The following is a 20,722-nucleotide window of genomic DNA, read 5'->3' as shown; positions in this document are numbered from 1 at the left end:
CATAACTTGGGGAATAATGGAGCTCTCATGCTCTGCATTTCCAACAGGATACTAGCCTTAGTTTACAACGGCATTATATCATGAATGGTGAATAGTTGGTGTCATTTTTCAATGGCAAGTTATCTTTATTATAACACTCTGGCATTTTGTCTGGATGTTACATATATGTTGCCTGTTTCTGGTTTAAAATTTACTGACATATAGTGCTCTGGTATAATACGGTTATAATATTTTTGTTCTATTTGTAATTTAATTTTTTAATGTGGACTTGGCAGTCTGTTGAGGTATACTTTTCTTTTTCTTACAAAATAATCTCAGGTATTTAAAAGAGTGCTGGTCTTTCAAGGCTTAAGAGTCTGCCACTGACTTGCTATTAACTTCATAAGCTATCTAGTTTGTAGTTTTCATTCATATATGTGTACCTTGTGCTCATCCAAAAAAAGAGTTCTGTAACAATAATTAAAAACCACATAAAATAGTTTATGCCTTGAAATCAACATTTTATGCACAGATATACATATCCACCTTACTTTAGAAAGATGTCTGTACAGAATAGTATTCAAAGTGTACTGTATCTCTGTGAAATGGTTTAATACATGTTTTATTTTGTATTTTGATATCTGTATTTAAGTTATGTATGTCAAGTAATCAGTTGCTGTCACTGTATGAATATGAAATTCTGATTGCATACAAATTATAATAGGCCTTTCAATTATAATCAGGGACATATTTTTCTCCCTTTCATGGCTGCTGAAGAAAAAGTGAAATATGAGGTCCAGGATGGTATGAGGTCTCCTGCCTTGGGCAGGGGGTTGGACTAGAAGACCTCCAAGGTCCCTTCCAACCCTACGACAATTCTATGACACTTTAGCACTGCCCATAATTACAGCATTTAAAAATACACATAGTTTACTCTTATCATTACAGCAACTTCATAAAACCCATGTCTAGGTTAGTAAAATAAGTAGAAATAGTGAACTCCAGTGTCTTTTTACTAATATATTAATATTAACCTGAAGATCATTACAATTGAAATGCACCTCATATATGGGAATCTCCATCTTTCCTAGACTTTCAAATAATCCAGTTATGCATGCAAGATAGCATTTTTATTCATATTACAGACAATTGCCGTTACAAAATTCCCTCCAAATAGTTTTATTGCCTTTATTTTTGATTAAAATGTCCTTAAAACTTCTCCCCACTGGGAAGTTTAATTTCCCAAAGTTGTTCCAATGGAAATAAATTCTTAAATACAGTCTGTTCATTGTTCTTCACAACTCATAGAAGCTGTAATAAGAATGAAGTGAATTGTCAAGTTAAACCAAAAATATCTTTCTGACCTTTCTGATCAGAAGTTTTAATTTATGATTCTGGGGACTTCTAGTGTTAAATTAAGTTTTATAAGAAACCCTTCAGTGTGCAACATCCTGTTGCATAACTTTGCATCTGGCATAATTTGGATCTGGTGCTAGAAAGTTTAAATTTACACTAATTAAAAGCTTCCTAACTACCACCCTTTAGGTCTGAGGCTCAGGCTCCTTTTTGCCCTGGGGAAGCCTTTCACAGCCATGGGATGGGGAGCTTCAAAAATCCAAAATCCCCGCTAGATTGGGGCTGCCACAATTGGGATTGTTGCTGCCCAATCTGGTGGTGATTTTTGACTTTTAAAGTTATGCAGTATCTCCAAGAGGCAACTGATGTGGAATTATGACACTGGTGTGAATTTCCACAACGTTTAGAGTGGTTGCAACAAATCGATCAATTCAAATCAATTCTCAGAAATAGCATAGTCTACACATTGTCGGATGCAGGACTAAAGTGGTTTTGCTACAGAGCATCCAACCTATAAGTGTAACATTTCCAGAGTACCCACAGGCAAAAATGGTTCCAAATGATGTGGCTGTTAATACACATGAAGTCACCCCATCTTTCAGACCAAGATGGTGATCTGCACAAACAGGATGACCCATCTCTAGATGCTTGATGGAACTGTGAAAGAATAAGTTATTTATTTGAACTAGTATGTAAATTGTTAGGAACTTCCTTTGCTTGCTTCTCGAGTGGGGGCAACTTTTAATGATAAAAATATTCAGGTTAATTGCTTAAATGTGAAGGCAAGCAGACAAAAATGTTTAAACCTGAGAACAGTTAATAAGCACCTGCTTTCAGTCAGCACTATATTACTGATACGGAGGCCCACTGTACTCTTTAAGTATAAAAACAGTCAGGAATTTATACCTTGTATGCAAGTACTATTCCACAGTAACTCCAATGCACTTTGGACAGAACATCAGTTTCCAAGTACATTTACATACCTAATAGCCAAGTAACCATGTTACCCTAAATTTCCAGTATCAAATTGTACAGATTTATTCAATGCTTCTTTGTTGCACGTTTAAGAGAACATATCTTTCAGAGAAGTTATTTATATATAAGATAAACAATTTCATAAGTATAAAGTTGTAGTACACATAAGGCAGAAAAATATGTGATGCAGTTTCAAACTGTTATGTAATTCTTTGTAGAAGAGAGACTAAAAAAATAATGGATGGATGGATGATGATTGCTGGACAGAGTATTTTAGCAATGATCATGAAGATGGTGTTGATGCAAAACTATCAAGTCAGAGCAACTGTGGATGGCAAAGACCTTCCTTTGTTGTACTTTGAAGAGAAGCACCTTTTTCATTTTCCCTTTATAAACAATCAGTTCTTTTTTTCCATCCTGTCAAAAATAAGAAAAAAAGGAAAAACGGAAGTTGATTCATTGAAAGTCTCTGATTAATCAAGAGTATGCATTCAAGAATTATAAATACAAACAGAAATATGATTTAATTTGTCTTCTTACTTGTGATGTCAGATTTTAAAACTAACTTACTTGTATTTGATCAGTCTTCCTCCTTGAATAAGTTGTGCTATCTCATTAGTAAAGTGACAAGCAAACAGTAACCAGTTCCTGGGCTGGACCTTGTATGCAAATCTCATGAAGGTCAACGAATAACAGCAAAGTGCTATAAAGCAAATTTAATAAGAATTTAGTGGATTCAAAAATCCTGACCTGTGATTATGACTTTATTACATTATAAAGCAACTTCAGTTCATACTGGAAAATAACTGTACCAGTTTCACCAATGTGGAATTACTACTAGTAGTATTGCACACACCTTCACAGATTGCTGCCTTGTTGTGGTGAAGGGGCTTTAGTAATTCAGAGAAGCTGTGGGCTATGCCATGCAAGGACACCCAAGACAGACAGGCCATGGTGGAGAGTTCTGACTAAACGCGATCCACCTGGAGCAGGAACTGGCAAGCCACTCCAGTATCTTTGCCAAGAAAACTCCATGAACAGAAACAAAATGCTAAAAGATATGACACTGGAAGGTGAGCTCCTCGGAGGTGTCCAAGATGCTACTGAAGAAGTACAAGTAGCTCCAGAACTAATGTAGTGGTTGGGCCAAAGCCGAAGGACTCTCGGCTGCGAACATCTATTTCTGCTTCATTGACTATGCAAAAGCCTTTGATTGTGTGAACCACAGCAAACTATGGCAAGTTCTCAAAGAAATGGGAGTGCCTGGCCATCTTATCTGTCTCCTGAGAAATCTATATGTGGGACAGGAAGCAACAGTTAGAACTGGATATGGAACAACTGATTGGTTCAAAATTGGGAAAGCAGTGCGGCCGAAGCTTCCACTTACAAAAGAAAAAAGGCTGGGGAAAAAGGCGGGAAATTTAAATTTAATAACCATTGGTGGTGAAGAGGTGGGTGCTTCGCCCCAATAGTTAAGAAAAGCGAGGCTCAGGCTCCCGGGCTTCCAACACCGCCCTGACTGCCGCACCAGGTGCTGGTGCTTTGGAAGCCTGGGAAGCCAGCACCCGGCACAGAGGTCAGGTGGCTTCCAGCTTCCTGGGCTTTCAAGCCATCCCTGCTGCCCTCTGCATCCTGTCCCCGCTGCTTCCGCTGCTGCAGGAGGCAGCGGGGACGGGAAGCAGAGGGCAGCGGGGGCGGCTTTGGAAGGCACAGGGCAGTGGGGGCAGCTTTAATTTTTTGGGTGATTTTTTCCCCTTGGCCGGAACGGATTAAATGGTTTGCAATGCATTCCTATGGGAAACGGTGCTTTGACTTACAAAATTTTGGCGTTGCAATATGGATTAGTTTCGCAAGTCGAGGCACAACTGTATATTGTCTCCCTGCTTCTTTAACTTATATGCAGAATACATCATGTGAAAGGCTGGACTGAATCCCAAGCCAGAATTAAGATTGATAGTAGAAATATCAACACCCTGAGAAATGCAGATGATACCACTCTGATGGCAGAAAGTGAGGAGGAATTAAAGAACCTCTTAATGAGGATGAAAGAGGAGAGCGCCAAGAATGGTCTGAAGCTCAACAACAAACTAAGATCATGGCCAGTGGTCCCATCGCCTCCTGGCAAATAGAAGGGGAAAATATGGAGGCAGTGACAGATTTTACTTTCGTGGGTTCCATGATCACTGCAGATGGTGACAGCAACCACGAAATTAAAAGACGCTTGCTTCTTGGGAGGAAAGCGATGGCAAACCTAGACAGCATCTTAAAAAGCAGAGACTTGCCGACAAAGGTCCGCATAGTCCAAGTAATGGTTTTTCCAGTAGCGATGTATGGAAGTGAGAGTTGAACCATAAATAAGGCTGACTGCCAAAGAATTGATGCTTTTGAATTGTGGTGCTGGAGGAGACTCTTGAGAGTCCTCTGGACTGCAGGGAGAACAAACTTATCTATTTTGAAGGAAATAAACCCTGAGTGCTCACTGGAAGGATAGATCCTGAAGCTGAGGCTCCAGTACTTTGGCCATCTCATGAGAAGAGAAGACTCACTGGAAAAGACCCTGATGTTGGGAAAATATGAAGGCAAGAGGAGAAGGGGACAACAGAGGACGAGATGGTTAGACAGTGTCATCAAAGCTATAGACTATAAAAACATAAGCAAATTATTGGGATGCAGGTTTGATATTTGGAAAACCAGTCCATTCACACTGTCAACATACTTTTCACCTATATTTCTGGTCTATTGCATTTATTCATCAGAGTCATTTAGTTATGTGAAAGAAGGACTTCTTATCATTTTAGGGACCATTCACATTATGATAAAGTCTTAAAGCAGCTTCTCCAAAGAAACAAATATAATTTTTTCAAAGGCTTTAAAACACAAATATAGTTTTCTAATACAGTCATTTTGAGGAACAAGAAAATATGGGTGTGTCCAGTGCCCGTACTTCAGATGGTACCTTCAACATCCAGTCAGGAGCCAATACATGGCCATTTTCTCATGTGTCTATCTTTTATCAATATATCCATGTTACATGATCATTTAACAGTCCCTCAATTTCTTTCAACAGATACAGATACTACACTCTTACGGTATGTGACAAAGCAGAGTTGGTAAGACAAACTAAAAATCATATAGACACTTTAAACCTGTACTACTCTATTCTGTGAGATTTTTCTCTTTGAATAGCAAACATACTTGTACCACAATATTCTGCAGCTCTGTTTTTAAAAAGGTTCTAACATGTTGGTAAGAACAAGTTGTACAAGAAATACATATCTCCCCACCTACTTGGGCACACAGAATTAGGAATCTCGTTGTTTCTATGTGGTAAGGAACACTGCATATGACCTAAATCCTTACCTATGCCAACAAGGCTTGACACTTCTTATCAAAGGTGTACATGGGCAGCTTGTAAGGCTTTAGTGCAGCTCTCAAGGGTGCCAAAGCTATCCTTTTACAGTGGTGCCTTGCTTAGAGACGTTAATCCGTTCCAGGAAAAACATTGCTAAGCGATTTAATCGCTAAGCGATTTTAAAAAGCCCATAGAAACGCATTAAAACATGTTTAATGCGTTCCTATGGACTTAAAAACTGACCTTATGCGAAGATCCTCCATAGGGATGGCCATTTTCGGTGCCTCTAAAGCGAGGCAAAACAGCGTGCAGCCATTTTGTTTTTCCGGTGGCCATTTTGGAACCGCCAATCATCTGTGCAAAAAGGGTCGCTTTGCCATGATCGCTTCCCCGCAATCACCGCAAAGCGATTTTTCCCCATAGGGGCCATCGCTAAGCGATCGCTCTGGCGATGGCCAAAACCCCATCGCTAAGGGATTTCATTGCTCAACGGAGCGATCGCTAAGCGAGGCACCACTGTACTACTAAACTTTGTTGCCTCACCCAAATATAACAATGGGGCAAGAGCAACCTCCACGCATTCCTCATATAAACAGCCAATCAGCTATTTGGAGCTTGGGTGCAAAATGCTGTCCATCCTGTTGTATAATATATCTATTCCAATGCAGCAGAGGTTAGATATTATTAAATGTGGCACACACATCTAACCAGCTTGGTTTGTGGGCACCACTCAGTGCTTCCCTAGGTCACATTACTACTTACCAAATGTCATTCGGCCACTGATGATTTCTGGTGATTTCTTCATGTCATTCATAGCAGCAATAGGCAGTCCCCAGTTGGCTACAGGCCCCCAGAAATGCTGCAATAAAGATATTATGCAAGAAATGAAATTTGTTTCTTTGCTGATTCTTATTTTGAACTACAATTTCTAAGAGTGGTGCTTTTATCATCGACATCCTACACCCTGATAAATACACCTTTCTTACAAGCACCAATAAGAGAAGAACATGATGGCAAAAACTGTGTTAAGCATCTTTTATCTCTGCACTTTTATATACACCAGTCTCAGACTTACCTGCTAGGATTTATTTTGCTGGTAGTGGTGGAAAGATGGTGGCATGGCAGCCACCATTTTGGGCCAGAGCTTCACCTTCTTATAGGCCCCTGCAGTATGATGCAGGCCTTTTCACAATGTTTTGGCTGGTGGCCAATCAGGTTGGCCAAGGTGTGAGAACAGTTTTCCGGGTGGATCAAAGGAGAGAAGTTTTCTTACCAGTTCATCTGGGAAGTACAGTAATAACCCACATAACGCTGCCCCATACAGCACTAGTCTATTATAGTACACATTTGGATGGGCATTTGGTGATGCTTCATAATACATATCTGTACTAGACATCAGCTAGGCAGAGAGAAAAAGCAGAACACTCAAAAGTTCTCTGAAATGGACTACCTCTGAATGTATGGCAGCTGAGTAGTATTGTGTCCACACTGCATATGTGGAAGTGGGAAATTCTGAAGATAAAACAGTAGCTTGCCTAAAGTTATCTATACATTTCATGGTAGAGATGAGATATGATTGTTTTATTCCTTGTTTGTATTGATGGCATACTGTATATGAGAGTTTTTATTTTAAAATTAATTATATGTTCTTGGTTTAACAATCTTGGCATTGCACGACCAGCATAGGGAGAATGTCTTATCCAATAAGTTATAACATTAAACTGCCCCATTTAATGCTGATTTGGACGGTGCTCCAGAGCACAATTTGCTGTCCTCTGAAGATGCCGGCCACAGAGACTGGCGAAACGTTAGGAAGAACCACTTTCAGAACACGGCCAAGAAGCCTGAAAAACCCACAACAACCAGTGCTCCATTTTCTTGGAACATAATGTATCTTGAGCACTAAGTGGAATATAAATGTATTTATGGAGCTGTGCTGAGTCCTAGGCAGCCACTCTGCCTGTCCTTCTCTTAGCAATCCCTTTATGTGGGCACAGGTACAAAGGTCATTTGCACACCTAACTTGGGGGATGTTGCACATTTTATATGCCTAGGCAGAAGAAGTAAGCACACATAAGCCCTTGTGGTTAACTCTGGATGCTATCACTGTAAGATCCATCCTCCATGGCCATTAGCAGTTGTAATCAGTAAAGCTGTTTCCCATTTTGTTCCAATTATAATGTGGTTGGTTCCTGTGCCTTAGCCTCCAATACAATTATGTTCAATCAACATAGAGATAGGCAAATATGTTGGTTATCTGAATTTTCAAATAGTTGAATTTTACTAAATTTCAGCAGAACTAATTTTAAATTCCAATGGATCCCTAATTCCACAATAAGGCAAATTGTTTTTATATGAATTAGACGAAACGATTCAGGAAACTACTGTTTCTTTTAAATGATGAAATACCTTTCCCTCAATTTTATTAACAGTATGCTGTAAGGATACTAACTTCCAGAGACAAGTGCAAGTGCCAAACATGTAGAATTTTCTTCCTTTAAAAGAGAATGTATGAGAAGGAAATCTATCCGAATATACTTCTCAGATAATAATCTGTGCACATCTTCCAGGGAAGAATTGTTGAACAAATAGAAAAGTTGTGAGTGTGATAGAATTGGAGCAGAAAAACATGATATTGTACAGCTTAGCATTCTTGAAAAGAAGAACGATGGCAAATTCAGTAGGTCTGAAGACCAACTTCTTTTAGTGCAAGAATGTTATAATTACTCATGACTTTTTAAATAAATAGAAACAGTGCCTTACCGTACTTTTATAAGAAATCATAGTTGTTCACCGTGCAAGAGGATACATGAAAGAGAAGAAGAGAGAGTACTGTGTCTTCAGGAAATAAATTCAGTTAGCATATCAGTAGCACCAGATACTCTACAACAAGTCAAAGTATTTCTTCAAAAGCAATGGCTAAAAATTAATTTATATTCACACTTAAAGGAAACCCTTTAAATCAGTTCAGATTCAGACAGCATTAGTGGTGAATCATACTGAAGTTGCAACAGTTTTTAATGCAGTATTTATTCACTGGAGAAAAAAGGATATAATACCAAATGAGATCATTATAATTCTTAACAAGTTCTCTTCTGCAGCATATTAAGTAAGTGTGCTCTATCAGTAGAATTCAGCTAATATTTGATCACATTTTTAAAATAATAAAAAATGCAGGATAGATCCAAACCTATGGTCAGTAAAGTTCTAGTTCCACACTAAGTTGAGGACTCTGTTAGAGTAGACATTATAAGCTAGTTAAGTCTACTAATAGATCACATTTTACAATTACAGTGGTGCCTCTCTTAGCGAGCACTCCGTTTAGCGACGAAATCGCTTTGCGACGAACTTTTTGCGATCGCAAAAGCAATTGCTTTGTGATGTTCCCTATGGGGGAATTTCGCTTTGCGATGATCAGTTCCCTGCTTTGGGAACCGATCATCGCAAAGCAACCATTTTCGCACAGCTGATTGGCGGTTTCAAAATGGCCGCCGGTTAAACAAAATGGCCACCCGCTGTTTTCTGAGACGGATTCCTCGCTTAAAAGGCACCGAAAATGGTTGCGCTATGGAGGATCTTTGCTGAACGGTGAGTTTTAAGCCCCTAGAAACACATTAATCAGGTTTCAATGCATTTCTATGGGCTTTTTAATATTGCATAGCAATGTTTTGGTTCAAAAGTGATTTTTGCGAAATGAATTAACGTCGCAATGCGAGGCACCACTGTACTTCTTACTCTAGTTGAAATGCTTTTCTACCCATGCAAGAGATTTCTGGATCCAGTCACAGATATAGCCAATGCAAGCCCCAAACAAATCCAAATGAACAAATGTAAGCAATGTTACAAACGAACTTAGCTATCTACTACAAAAATGTAAATATACCTTAGAAGTGTTTTTTTTACAGCAAATACACTGAAATTAGTACAGCCACTTTTCAATATGTTCAATCATGAAATTGTAAGACATAGAGTGAATAGTCCTACATTAAAAGACCCTTAAGGATTTTTTTAAAAAACGGAAAACCTTTGATATAATTTATGTTAAAGTAAAATTCTTTTGCATCTACTACAATTTAGTAACAGAGGTTAAAAGTAATTTTGCAAAAAGAAAAATTAAGCTATATTAACATGCGAATAGAGAAATAATTCAGTCTAGAATATGGGAAGCAGAAGCAGAATCTTTTTATACTGAATGGATGATTTGCCTACTCGATTTCTCAAATCCTTGGTATAAACAGCAATTGCACATGATTAGAATATATCTTTATTGTCCACGCTGTTTTTATCTTGCACAATATAAACACAGCATTGCTAAAGAGCCAGTATCACCATGGAAATTGACATTTAAGTCATTTCATAATAATGTAACATTTATGTATATGCTATAGCCCATTTAACAGAACAGAATTTCTAAGAATGGAATTTAATAATGTAAGTTACTAAATTTACGTTACAAATTTAGTAAAACTAAAACATTACAAATTTAGAAAAACTAACACACTAAGTAGGTTTATCTTACAAAACATCAGTCTTTGTCATCTTAGGGCATGCTTAATTCTAAACACCTTCTCTGACCTTTACTCCATTATATTCCAAGTGGTTGTTCATGGGTTTGAATGTGCTTTTGTATCCACAAAAGACTGCAAGGAGGGTGGCCACAAAAAAGGGCAGAGTATGTCAAGCTCCACTTGCTGAAATTCACTCTTCTATACCTCTGTTATCATATCTACTATTATGGCGAAGAATCCCGTAGAAGAAACTGAGTACCCCTCATAGACAACAAAAGAGTGGGAAAAGCTATACTGGGATACAATCTCAAAAATGATAGAATGATTTCAATACAAATCCAAGGCAGACCTTTCAACATCATAGTAATCCAAGTTTAGGCACCAACTACCAATGCTGAAGAGGCTGAAACTGACCAATTCTATGAAGACTTACAACACCTTCTAGAACTGACATCAAAGAAAGATGTTGTTCTCGTTATAGGGGATTAGAATGCTAAAGTAGGGAGTCAAGAGATAAAAAGAACAACAGGGAAGTTTGGCCTTGGAGTTCAAAATGAAGCAGGGCAAAGGCTAATAAAGTTTTTTTAAGAGAACAAGCTGGTCATCTCAAACACTCTTTTCCAACAACACAAGGGGCAACTCTATACATGAACATCACCAGATGGGCAATACTGAAATCAGATTGATTATATTCTCTGCAGTCAAAGATGGAGAAGCTCAATATAGTCAGCAAAAAACAAGACCTGGAGCTGACTGTGGCTCTGATCATCAGCTTCTTATAGCAAAACTCAAGCTTAAACTGAAGAAAGTGGGAAAAACCACTGGGCTAGCCAGGTATAATCTAAACCAATTCCCTTATGAGTACACAGTGGAAGTGAAGAACAGATTTAAGGAAATAGATTTGGTGGACACAGTGCCTGAAGAACTATGGATGGAGACTCGTAACACTGTACAGGAGGCAGCAACAAAAACCATCCCAAAGAAAAGGAAATGCAAGAAAGCAAAGTGGCTGTCCAATGAGGCTTACAAACAGCAGAGAAGAGAAGGGAAACAAAATGCAAAGGTGATAGGGAAAGTTACAGAAAATTGAATGTGACTTCCAAAGAACAGCAAGAAGAGACAAGAGGGCCTTCTTAAATGAACAGTGCAAAGAAATAGAGGAAAATAATAGAAAGAAAAACCAGAGATCTGTTCAAGAAAATAGGAGATATTAAAGGAACATTTTGTGCAAAGATGGACACGATAAAGGACAAAAATGGGAGACACCTCAGAAGCAGATGACATCAAGAAGAGGTGGCAAGAATACACAGAGGAATTATACCAGAAAGATCTGGATGTCCCAGACAACCTGGATAGTGTTGTTGCTGACCTTGAGCCAGACATCCTGGAGAGTGAAGTCAAGTGGGCTTTAGAAAGAGTGGCTAACAATGCCAGTGGAAGTGATGACATTCCAGTTGAACTATTTAAAATCTTAAAAAGTGACACTGTTAAGGTGCTACACTCAATATGCCAGCAAGTTTGGAAAACTCAGCAGTGGCCAGAGGATTGGAAAAGATCTGCCTACATCCCAATCCCAAAAAACGGCAGTGCCAAAGAATGCCCCAACTGCCGTACAATTGCATTCATTTCACATGCTAGCAAGGTTATGCTCAAAATCCTACAAGGAAGGCTTCAGGAATATGTGGACCAAGAACTCCCAGAAGTACAAGCTGGATTTCAAAGGAACAGAGGAACTAGAGACCAAATTGCTAACATGCACTGGATTATGGAGAAAGCCAGAGAGTTCCAGAAAAACATCTACTTCTGCTTCATTGACTACACAAAAGACTTTGACTTTGTGGGCCACAGAAAATTATGCAAGTTCTTAAAGAACTGGGAGTGCCTGACCACTTTATCTATCTCCTGAGAATTCTATATGTGGGACAGGAAGCAACAATTAGAACTGGATATGGAACAATTGATTGGTTCAAAATTGGGAAAGGAGTACGACAAGGCTGCATATGCCTGCCTGTTTATTTAACTTATATACAGAATACATCATGTGAAAGGCTGGACTGGATGAATCCCAAGCCGGAATTAAGATTTCCGGTAGAAATATCAACAACCTCAGACCTCAGATGATACCACTCTGATGGCAGAAAGTGAGGAGTAATTAAAGTTCCTCTTAATGAGGATGAAAGAGGAGAGTGCCAAAAATGGTCTGAAGCTCAACATCAAAAAAACTAAGATCTTGGCCACTGGTCCCATCACCTCCTGGCAAATAGAAGGGGAAGATATGGAGGCAGTGAAAGAGTTTACTTTCTTGGGTTCCATGATCGCTACAGATGGTGACAGCAACCACGAAAATAAAGACACTTGCTTCTTGGGAGGAAAGCGATGGCAAACCTAGACAGCATCTTAAAAAGCAGAGACTTGCCGACAAAGGTCCGCATAGTCCAAGTAATGGTTTTTCCAGTAGCGATGTATGGAAGTGAGAGCTGAACCATAAATAAGGCTGACCACCAAAGAATTGATGCTTTTGAATTGTGGTGCTGGAGGAGACTCTTGAGAGTCCCTTGGACTGCAAGGAGATCAGACCTATCCATTCTGAAGGAAATCAACCCTGAATGCTCACTAGAAGGACAGATCCTGAAGCTGAGGCTCCAATACTTTGGCCATCTCATGAGAAGAGAAGACTCACTGGAAAAGACCCTGATGTTGGGAAAATATGAAGGCAAGAGGAGAAGAGGACGAGATGGTTGGACAATGTCACCAAAGCAACCAGCATGAACTTGACCAAATTCTGGCAAAGACAGGAGGGCCTGGCATGCTCTGGTCCATGGGGTCACGAAAAGTCGGACATGACTTAACTAAACAACTACAACAAACTCATATAGCCACTCATCACACATCAGAAGTGACTTGATGGCACATAAAATCTTCAGAAGTTTTTTTAAAATTACCAAGCAAATGTATACTGACAAGATAGGTGGAATGGTTGTAAGTATTGCAACACAGCAGCACTAAAGCACTGGTAATATCAAATAAGACTATCCCCAGGCACAAAGTGACAAACAGTACAGTAATTTCACATCTTAAATGAGTGAGCTTCTCAATAACTGTCCTGTATTCTTTTTTAAAATATCATTTTGGAGATGTTTACAACTGAACACAGAAACTTTTTCCCAGCACCAGTACCTGTTTGGCCAGGAAACAGTTTAAAAGTTCTCCTTAGACTCAGCTAACCGGTTCTCACTGACAGGGACAAAGTTCAGATTGCCCCAGCAATTGCCTGAAAGCACCCAGAGCTGGGACAAGCACAACTGCACTGTGATTTTGTAATGCAGAAATTGTTTGAATACGCCTTACAAAATTGTGTGCTAATTCCCTGGAGATAAATGGCAAAATGTCACTTTCTGGAGGACTAGCACTCCTTTACTTTCTTTAAAGCAAGCATGTTGGATTGATTTGTTTGTTTGTTTTACTCTTTAAAGAAAACCTGTCTTTTGGCTCTGGCTCTATTACCAACAATGTATCTACTTTGGAACATTCTTGCTTACAAACCTGTTCCACATATGCTTTGTTTATACCAGAATCACGGGTTTTCTTTTTTGAAACACCTTTTTCCTGCATTAATGTTTCAGCCTCTATTATCTAGATTCTTTCCAAAATAAAAAAAGCAGGTGGTGCTGACCATTCTCCTTTAAGAAAATAGGTCTTTTCAATTTTTAAAACTGAGGATGTTTTAGGATTGTTTCTTTCTGCATAGGGGGAGATTTTTACTTTTAAGAAATTGTAACTTAGTACCTTCCCAGATTTGGCACAGAGCAAGAGTAGACTGTATGCAACATTTGGTGCCAATCTGAAGTCCAGTTTGAAAGTTCTACTTGTTTTGTTTGAGGTGTCCTCATTTGTAAAATTGCTTTGTAAGGTTGATTTACTGCCACACTACATATCATCTGCTGTAGTGTATCAACAACCAATGCACAGAAGTATGCTTCACTGAGACTAACAGGACATAACCCATGTCAGTACAGCCTTAATACAACATTCAACAGGTACAATTTATCTGTCTACAACACTGAACCTGCACCTGCAGAATTTATTTTGTTGCAGAACTCTTAAGGGAAAGAAGACTCTTCTAGTCAGTCGTATCTAAATGGATTTTGAGGAGAAACGCTTTCATTTGCTGCAGCTACCGATGCAGGGAGGAGTGTCCCTTTCTAGATGACAGCCTTCCTCGTGGGTTTACCCTCCTTGGTGCCAAAGGCACCTTGCTTGGTCCTTCACATGAACGGGCCAGTCGATATAACGGAATATAATGCTCCCCACCCCACCCCCATGAACTGGAGCTCCGCTTTCCAGCCTTCTCCCTTCTGCTGCGCTCCGGCTTCTCTCCTTCTCCTGCCACGAAGGGCACTGACAGCGCAATCCTCAACAGCGTGTTTTTAATCCACGAGGAACCCCGTCCGGCTCAATGGAGCCGACTCCTAGCTAAGAGGGACGGGCCCGCAGCCCGGACTCCACTCCAGCTTCCCTTCCGGGACACGTCCCAACTGGGCCCTTTTTGGCTTCTGCCACCCCAGGCCCCCGCCTCGAGGAGGGCATCCACATGAACCGGGACAGAGCCTCCGCTCCGAGATCGACCCCACCGCGCCTTTTGGACAAAGCCGACAAAGACTTGACCGGGCGCGCCCCAATCCCGGCGCGGAGTGGAGAGCCGTTCCTATTCCCAAGGAGGCAGAAACTGGCGGCCTTCGCCTCATGCCCGCCAGCCCCTTCCCCCGCGGGAAGCCAAAAGAGGCGCCGGTGTGCGGGGGGGGGGGGGAGGCGACTCCTCTGAAGCCATACCTACCCGCGCTCTCTCCGGGAAGGGGCCCTGGCTTCGCCGAGCAGGTGGACTGCCCCTGAAGGCAAAGGGAGCCGAGCTCGGGAAGGAGAGACATCGGTATCATGCCGTCTTTTCTCTAGGCCGGGTAACTGCCCGAAGGCCTGAGAGGGGGGTGAGGGGGGCCGAGAAGGGCTTCCTTCTGCGGTCACCTTCTTTCCTTCTCTCCTACCTCATGAGGTAATCCCTGAAGTCCTTGCTGCGCACATAGTCCGCGGCCTTTCGGGCCAGAGCCGCCGCCATGGCGGAGGAGGACGGTGGTGGCGGAGAGGGGGAAGAAAACACCAAAAAACCCCAAGGTCTCCCGGCGCCGTTCTTTCCCTCTTCCAATGACAAGCCCTTTAAGCCGCTGTCACAACCGACGAGCCGCCTCTTCACGACCGGCTCCGGCTTTTGCTTTCCGGCTGAGCAGCGCCGCCGCTCATTGGTGTAACCTGCCGCGCCCCTTTCTGAATAATAATAATCCAGTGGGCGGGAGTCAGGAAAGGAGGAGGAGGAGGAGGGTTGTCGTAAAAAGGAAAGGGGCGGGACCCCCGGCGGGAAGGGCTATGATGCCGCAAAATTTAAAGGGAAAGGGTGATTTCGATCCGGAGGTAGGCGGTGATCTTTACGTAAAGGTGGTGAGCACTTTTCTGCTCCGCGATTGGTTGCGCGCGGGCAACTTCTTGTTTCCGATTGGTGAGCCGCGATGGCCTGGCGTGAATCTCCCCTATCCCTGCCCTTCGTATGGTTTTGGCTTTGGCAGTCAAGGGCGATAAGTATGTACGGAGTCAAAACGGTTGCAGCTTGTTTATCCCCGGACCCGTTTCTCACTCATCAGTCAGTTGTGCTTGAGCTTGGCGACGCCGTTCTCTTAATTCAAGGGCAAGGATCGAGAACAGGATCTAGACTGAGATTTGTCAAGTGCGAAGAGACCGCCCTTGGCATCTGCCAGGCGATAACCCTCTTTTCAGCGTGGAGTTCAGGGTCAGGATTAGGACTTAATGTGTTGTTGTTATGTTGGAGGAACCAAAGCAGTGTATTGGATTCAGCTCGGGGGGACCTTAGGGTGAAATAGCAGCTGGAAAAGTACCGGAACAAATGCTAAATCTGATCAACAGTAATTAAATCACATTTAATTAATTTGACAAATAGGGAACATCAGGACAGAGAGGGAGCGGCTGTTAAAAATAGCTAGTTAAAATTTGTTGTTAAAATAGCTTCTATTGTTTATGATCTAGACTAGAGAGACTCACAAAGAAATTCTCATTTACCTTCTGCGACATAGGAGAGATTGCACCTCTCCCATGATGGTTTGCCTGTGAAGACCGTTTGAATCCAAGCTTTTCTTTTTAAAGACATCTCTCCTGGCGTGGGTGGGTGGAAAGGATCATCATCCTGGGACCCGGGAGTGTCTAGGTCTGTTTTTAGCTTTAAATATTGTCTTTTAATGCTGTTGGCCACCTTGGGTCATATTTAAGGAGAAAAATGGGATTAAATAAATAAATAAAAATATGAGAAGTTAGTTGAAGCATAAACAATCCTAAAAGAAGACCACTGGCCATTTTGATATTTTGCACGGGGAGAGATCCAACTGCAGAAGATCCTGCAGCAATATTATGAGGTGCTGATCGCAGGAACCAGCGACAGAGCTGCCACCTCATCAGGTCACCATGGCAACTTCTTCATGTAAATTTTAGAACAGGATACTTTTCTGAAAAATTAAGATAGCTATCAGATAAATGTAGTTCCTGAAGGACTTTCAGAAGCTTTCCATTTCAAACCTGTAGATTATTTATCTTGAAAAGATTATACTAATCTAGGTAATGCTGCCTTTGTACATGACTTTTAACCTCTTACAAAGCAGGCAATCAAGCTGGACAACTAGTGTTATCTTTGCTTCCAAGTAAGAGATAACAAAAATGGTTATTTTCTTCCTGGCTTTTTGAATTGCTGTTTTTTTTTTTTTTTTAATTTTTAATTTTTATTTAAGAACAGGGATAGAGGGTACAAAAAGAAAGAGGGGATAGGAAAGGAAAAATGGTTTTGGGGGATAGGAGAGCATAAAGTATAACATCATCCAATCAATTCATATTACTAATACATATCAACTTTTTGCTTTTTCACAATTTGATTACCCTCCTGCTTTTATCTTATCATTTAACTTTAATTTTATTCTATGTTATTCCAACATTGTCTGGTAGCTGCTGCCATTTATACAATACATCCCATCGTTCAGTTTCTTTTTGAATTGAACAGTCTTTCAGCCCATCTGACAGAATATTCATTTTTTTCACTTCCCATATTTTCACCATAAAATTTTCTGGTTTCAGTATCTCTGCCTCCTTAGGATTTTTGTCATAATGCTTTTTAATTTTGGAAGCTGCATGGGTCACTGGATAACTCTCTACTACATTCATATTACCTGGTGTCATGTCTAATACAGACGATTCTAAAGTCTGTACAACTTCATTTAAGTTTTGTTTGGCATCTACTGTCCCCTCTTTCGTCCCTTTCATCAAATCTTCTAATTTGCTAAGACCTGCGTTCACTTGCTGGAACCGTGTTAATATTAGCCTTTGTATATTAATCTGCCATTCTTTTCTATTTCTTGCACCTCTATTCCAGAACTTTGGGATTGAACAGACCAAGTCTCCATTTGTTCTTTTGAATTTTGGGGGTCCATCTCAGGCTTTGGGGTTTATATAAATACCACAATAATCACCCCCTAGAAATTCTTCCACAGTTTCCACAATTTTATCAACAATTCAAACCCCTCATCATAAACCTCCCCTTAGATCTCCCTCCAATCTTTGTCCAAATATTGTACGCAGTTATTTCTTCTTCTCCTGAGTTCAGCAAGCTTCTATTATTAGACTCACACGCGGTCTGCAGTCCGATAAACTAAACAACAGTCACAGAGTCTCAAACTGTCCAGTAGATTGTCCTTGGAGCTCGTCTTGTGATCTTCATTAACCCCTTAATGCTCCTTAGTCCAGTCGGCCACGTCAGCTCCTTCTCCCGAAAACCACCAAATTCTATTATTTATAGTTCACAAAGTCCAGAGAAGGCAAAGAGTAACGTATCCCAGCCACACTGCATCCACCGAAGTCTCTTAAATCCAGCCAGACGGTGTTGCTGTCTGGGATTCTTCTCCAGAAACATAAGATTTATTTTTCCATCTCAGACTCTCGGCTTTAGAATCAGCCTGCTGTTTTAATAGTTCACTTGGAGAAGCTTAGTTTCGCTTTTGAGTCAGACTGATAAGATAAACCCGCCGCTGCATTTATTCTTTCCGCCAAATATTTTCATTCTTATTTCAGCTTAATGAGGCTGTTTCATAAATCAGAGGCTTCGGCTTACTTACTTGTTATATATTTTTAGTTTATATTGATTGCTCTCCTCTCCCCCAGTAAAGGGTTCCTCGCGGCTCAGTGCCCAAAAAATGGCGCCCGCTCCAGTCCATGCACGGTGATTTCTTCAGAAGAAAAAAGTCCGGGTCTGCCTCCCTTTCTTCTCCTTCTGCTGCTCACCATCTGCTTCAGAGAGACTTCTTCTAGACTCTCCTTTGATCCCCATTTCAAAAGGGGGATCCCGGGCTGGAGGGGTCCAGCTTTTCCAGAGAGCTCCTCTCTAGAGTTGCTGGCAGCACCGCAACAAAGCCCCGCCTCTGAATTGCTGTTTTGAAAGGATATAAACAGCACACTTAAAGGGGAGGTTTTGGTTTGGCTTGTATCTTTTGAGTTGGTAGTTTTTCATCCTCAAAATAAATTCTACGAAAATACTTCCCGCTATGAAAAGGGATTTTTAATTTAGAATAACAGTGACACGTCTGCAAGAACTATTGATTGGGATTTTGTACATCCATGCCTCCCAATAACTATAGAGACAGCTTCTTCAAATATAGAGATAAATAACCCTTTCACCTAATTTCCTTCACCTTTGTCACTTTTGGTCCAGTGCCTTGAGAAACACATGTTTAAGTCAATACATGGTGGATAATTAAACTATAAGTATCTTTTGACTACTGTAAACATGAGTGTCCTGTACAAAATAACTAGTATCAAAAGGAAAGTAGTATATGATCTAGAAGAGACAGAACTGCAAGTCTTTAAAAATACCCATGAACCAATGGAGGAAGAGAGGTTGACCTTTCAGCAGTAACATCCTTTATTTATATGTACCATAACAAAATGTCATGTATATGTACCCATATGGGAATATATATTAAGTTCCATAGTAAAGCAAGCTATGCATAATATTGATGTCTACCCTTAAGGCTCTTGATCAAAATGCTGAAAAGAAACAATCCCAAAAACATGGGCTGCCGTTAAAATATGAATTAGTGGATGTATAAATAAAGACAATCTACTGAAATAATTTGTAAGTAATGTGATAGTATTGTACTACAGTTCTAACTTGCATAGTGATACTATGAATGTTACTAAAAAAAATTTTTAAATGGGTTGTCGTGGATCAGACCAAAGATCCATCCAATCCTCTGTTTCCCGTGGTAGCTGAAGAAATGTGTGAAAGAGACCCACAGCCAAGCCATGAAGGAATCACTACTACCTCAGTCTTGTTCCCCATCAAATAGTATTAACACTATATCCAAATCCATGAATATACATAAAGTAACATGAAATTTAACAAGATTATATGCTACAGAAAGATATCTATCTGTCTATAAATAATAAAGCTGTGTGGTCCTTGTTGTTTAGTTGTTGTGTCCAACTCTTCATGACTCCATGGACCAGAGCACACAGGCCCTCTTGTCTTCCATTGCCTCCGGAGGTTGGTCAGATTCATGTTGGTAGCTTCAATGACACTGTCCAGCCATCTCGTCCTCTGTTGTCCCCTTCTCTTGCCTTCACACTTTCAGGGTGTTTTCCAGGGGGGGGGGTCTTCCCATGATATGACCAAAGTATTGGAGCCTCAGCTTCAGGATCTGTCTTTCCAGTGAGCACGCTGTGTCGATTTCCTTCAGAATGGATAGGTTTGTTCTCCTTGCAGTCCAGGGGACTCTCAAGAGTCTCCTCCAGCGCCACAATTTAAAAGCATCAATTATTTGGCAGTCAGCCTTCTTTATGGTCCAGCTCTCACTTCCATACATCGTTACTGGAAAAAGGATAGCTTTAAGCATGCAGACCTTTTTCGGCAAGGTGATGTCTCTGCTTTTTAAGATGCTGTCTAAGTTTATCATCACTTTCCTCCCAAGAAGCAGGTGTCTTTTAATTTCATGGCTGCTGTCACCATCTGCAATGATCATGGTGCCCAAGAAAGTAAAATCTGTCACTGTCTCCATATGTGAAGGAGAGAAAGGGAGTGAGCCATCCTCCTCTATCAAAGGAGGAGAAGGAGGCTCAGAATGTGTAGAAGGGATATTAGTGGAGGTGGACCCAGATGACAGAGAGGTGCAGCAACATAGGGAAGTGTGTCTGGCTGACGAGAGAGGGAAGGAGCTAGACTTAATTGTATGGGAGGATATAAATGAGGGGGAAAAGGCGGGAAGCTTTAGAGTGGTAAAGAGTGAACCGGCAGACAAGAAAGACAGGTCTGCTCAGACAGAATGGAGCATGGGCCATGAGAGTTTTCTGAAGCTACTTAAAGAGTTCCTGAATTTACAAGTGGATGGAGGATTGCTGCCAGGACTGCCGGAGTTCGTCGTGCGCGGTCAAGAGGTAGACCCCCTGGAATGGACTGTGG

At 40.8% G+C, this 20,722-nt stretch overlaps 1 protein-coding gene across 2 annotated transcripts; it reads right to left on the bottom strand.

Annotated features, from left to right (window-relative positions):
- Positions 1–479: 479 nt before the first annotated feature.
- On the bottom strand, positions 480–15,425 carry MPC1 (mitochondrial pyruvate carrier 1). 2 transcript variants are annotated; one of them, XM_072994287.2, is made up of 5 exons: positions 15,210–15,425; positions 9,386–9,389; positions 6,425–6,521; positions 2,881–3,013; positions 480–2,727 (listed from the first exon to the last, which is right to left on the bottom strand). In XM_072994287.2, exons 1-5 carry the CDS (start codon positions 15,278–15,280, stop codon positions 2,709–2,711), a joined length of 324 nt encoding a protein of 107 aa, XP_072850388.1. In that variant the 5' UTR covers positions 15,281–15,425; the 3' UTR covers positions 480–2,708. The 2 variants fall into 2 exon arrangements, with proteins under 2 accessions (XP_072850388.1, XP_020664240.3); XM_020808581.3 differs by lacking the exon at positions 15,210–15,425 and having other exon boundaries at positions 8,426–11,236.
- Between the last annotated feature and the right edge of the window lie 5,297 nt (positions 15,426–20,722).

This window comes from Pogona vitticeps, chromosome 1 (genome assembly GCF_051106095.1).
Source record: "Pogona vitticeps strain Pit_001003342236 chromosome 1, PviZW2.1, whole genome shotgun sequence".
Classification (NCBI taxonomy): domain Eukaryota; kingdom Metazoa; phylum Chordata; class Lepidosauria; order Squamata; family Agamidae; genus Pogona; species Pogona vitticeps.
The sequence above is the reverse complement of the archived record's forward strand: the minus strand, read 5'-3'. Positions and strand labels throughout refer to the sequence as shown.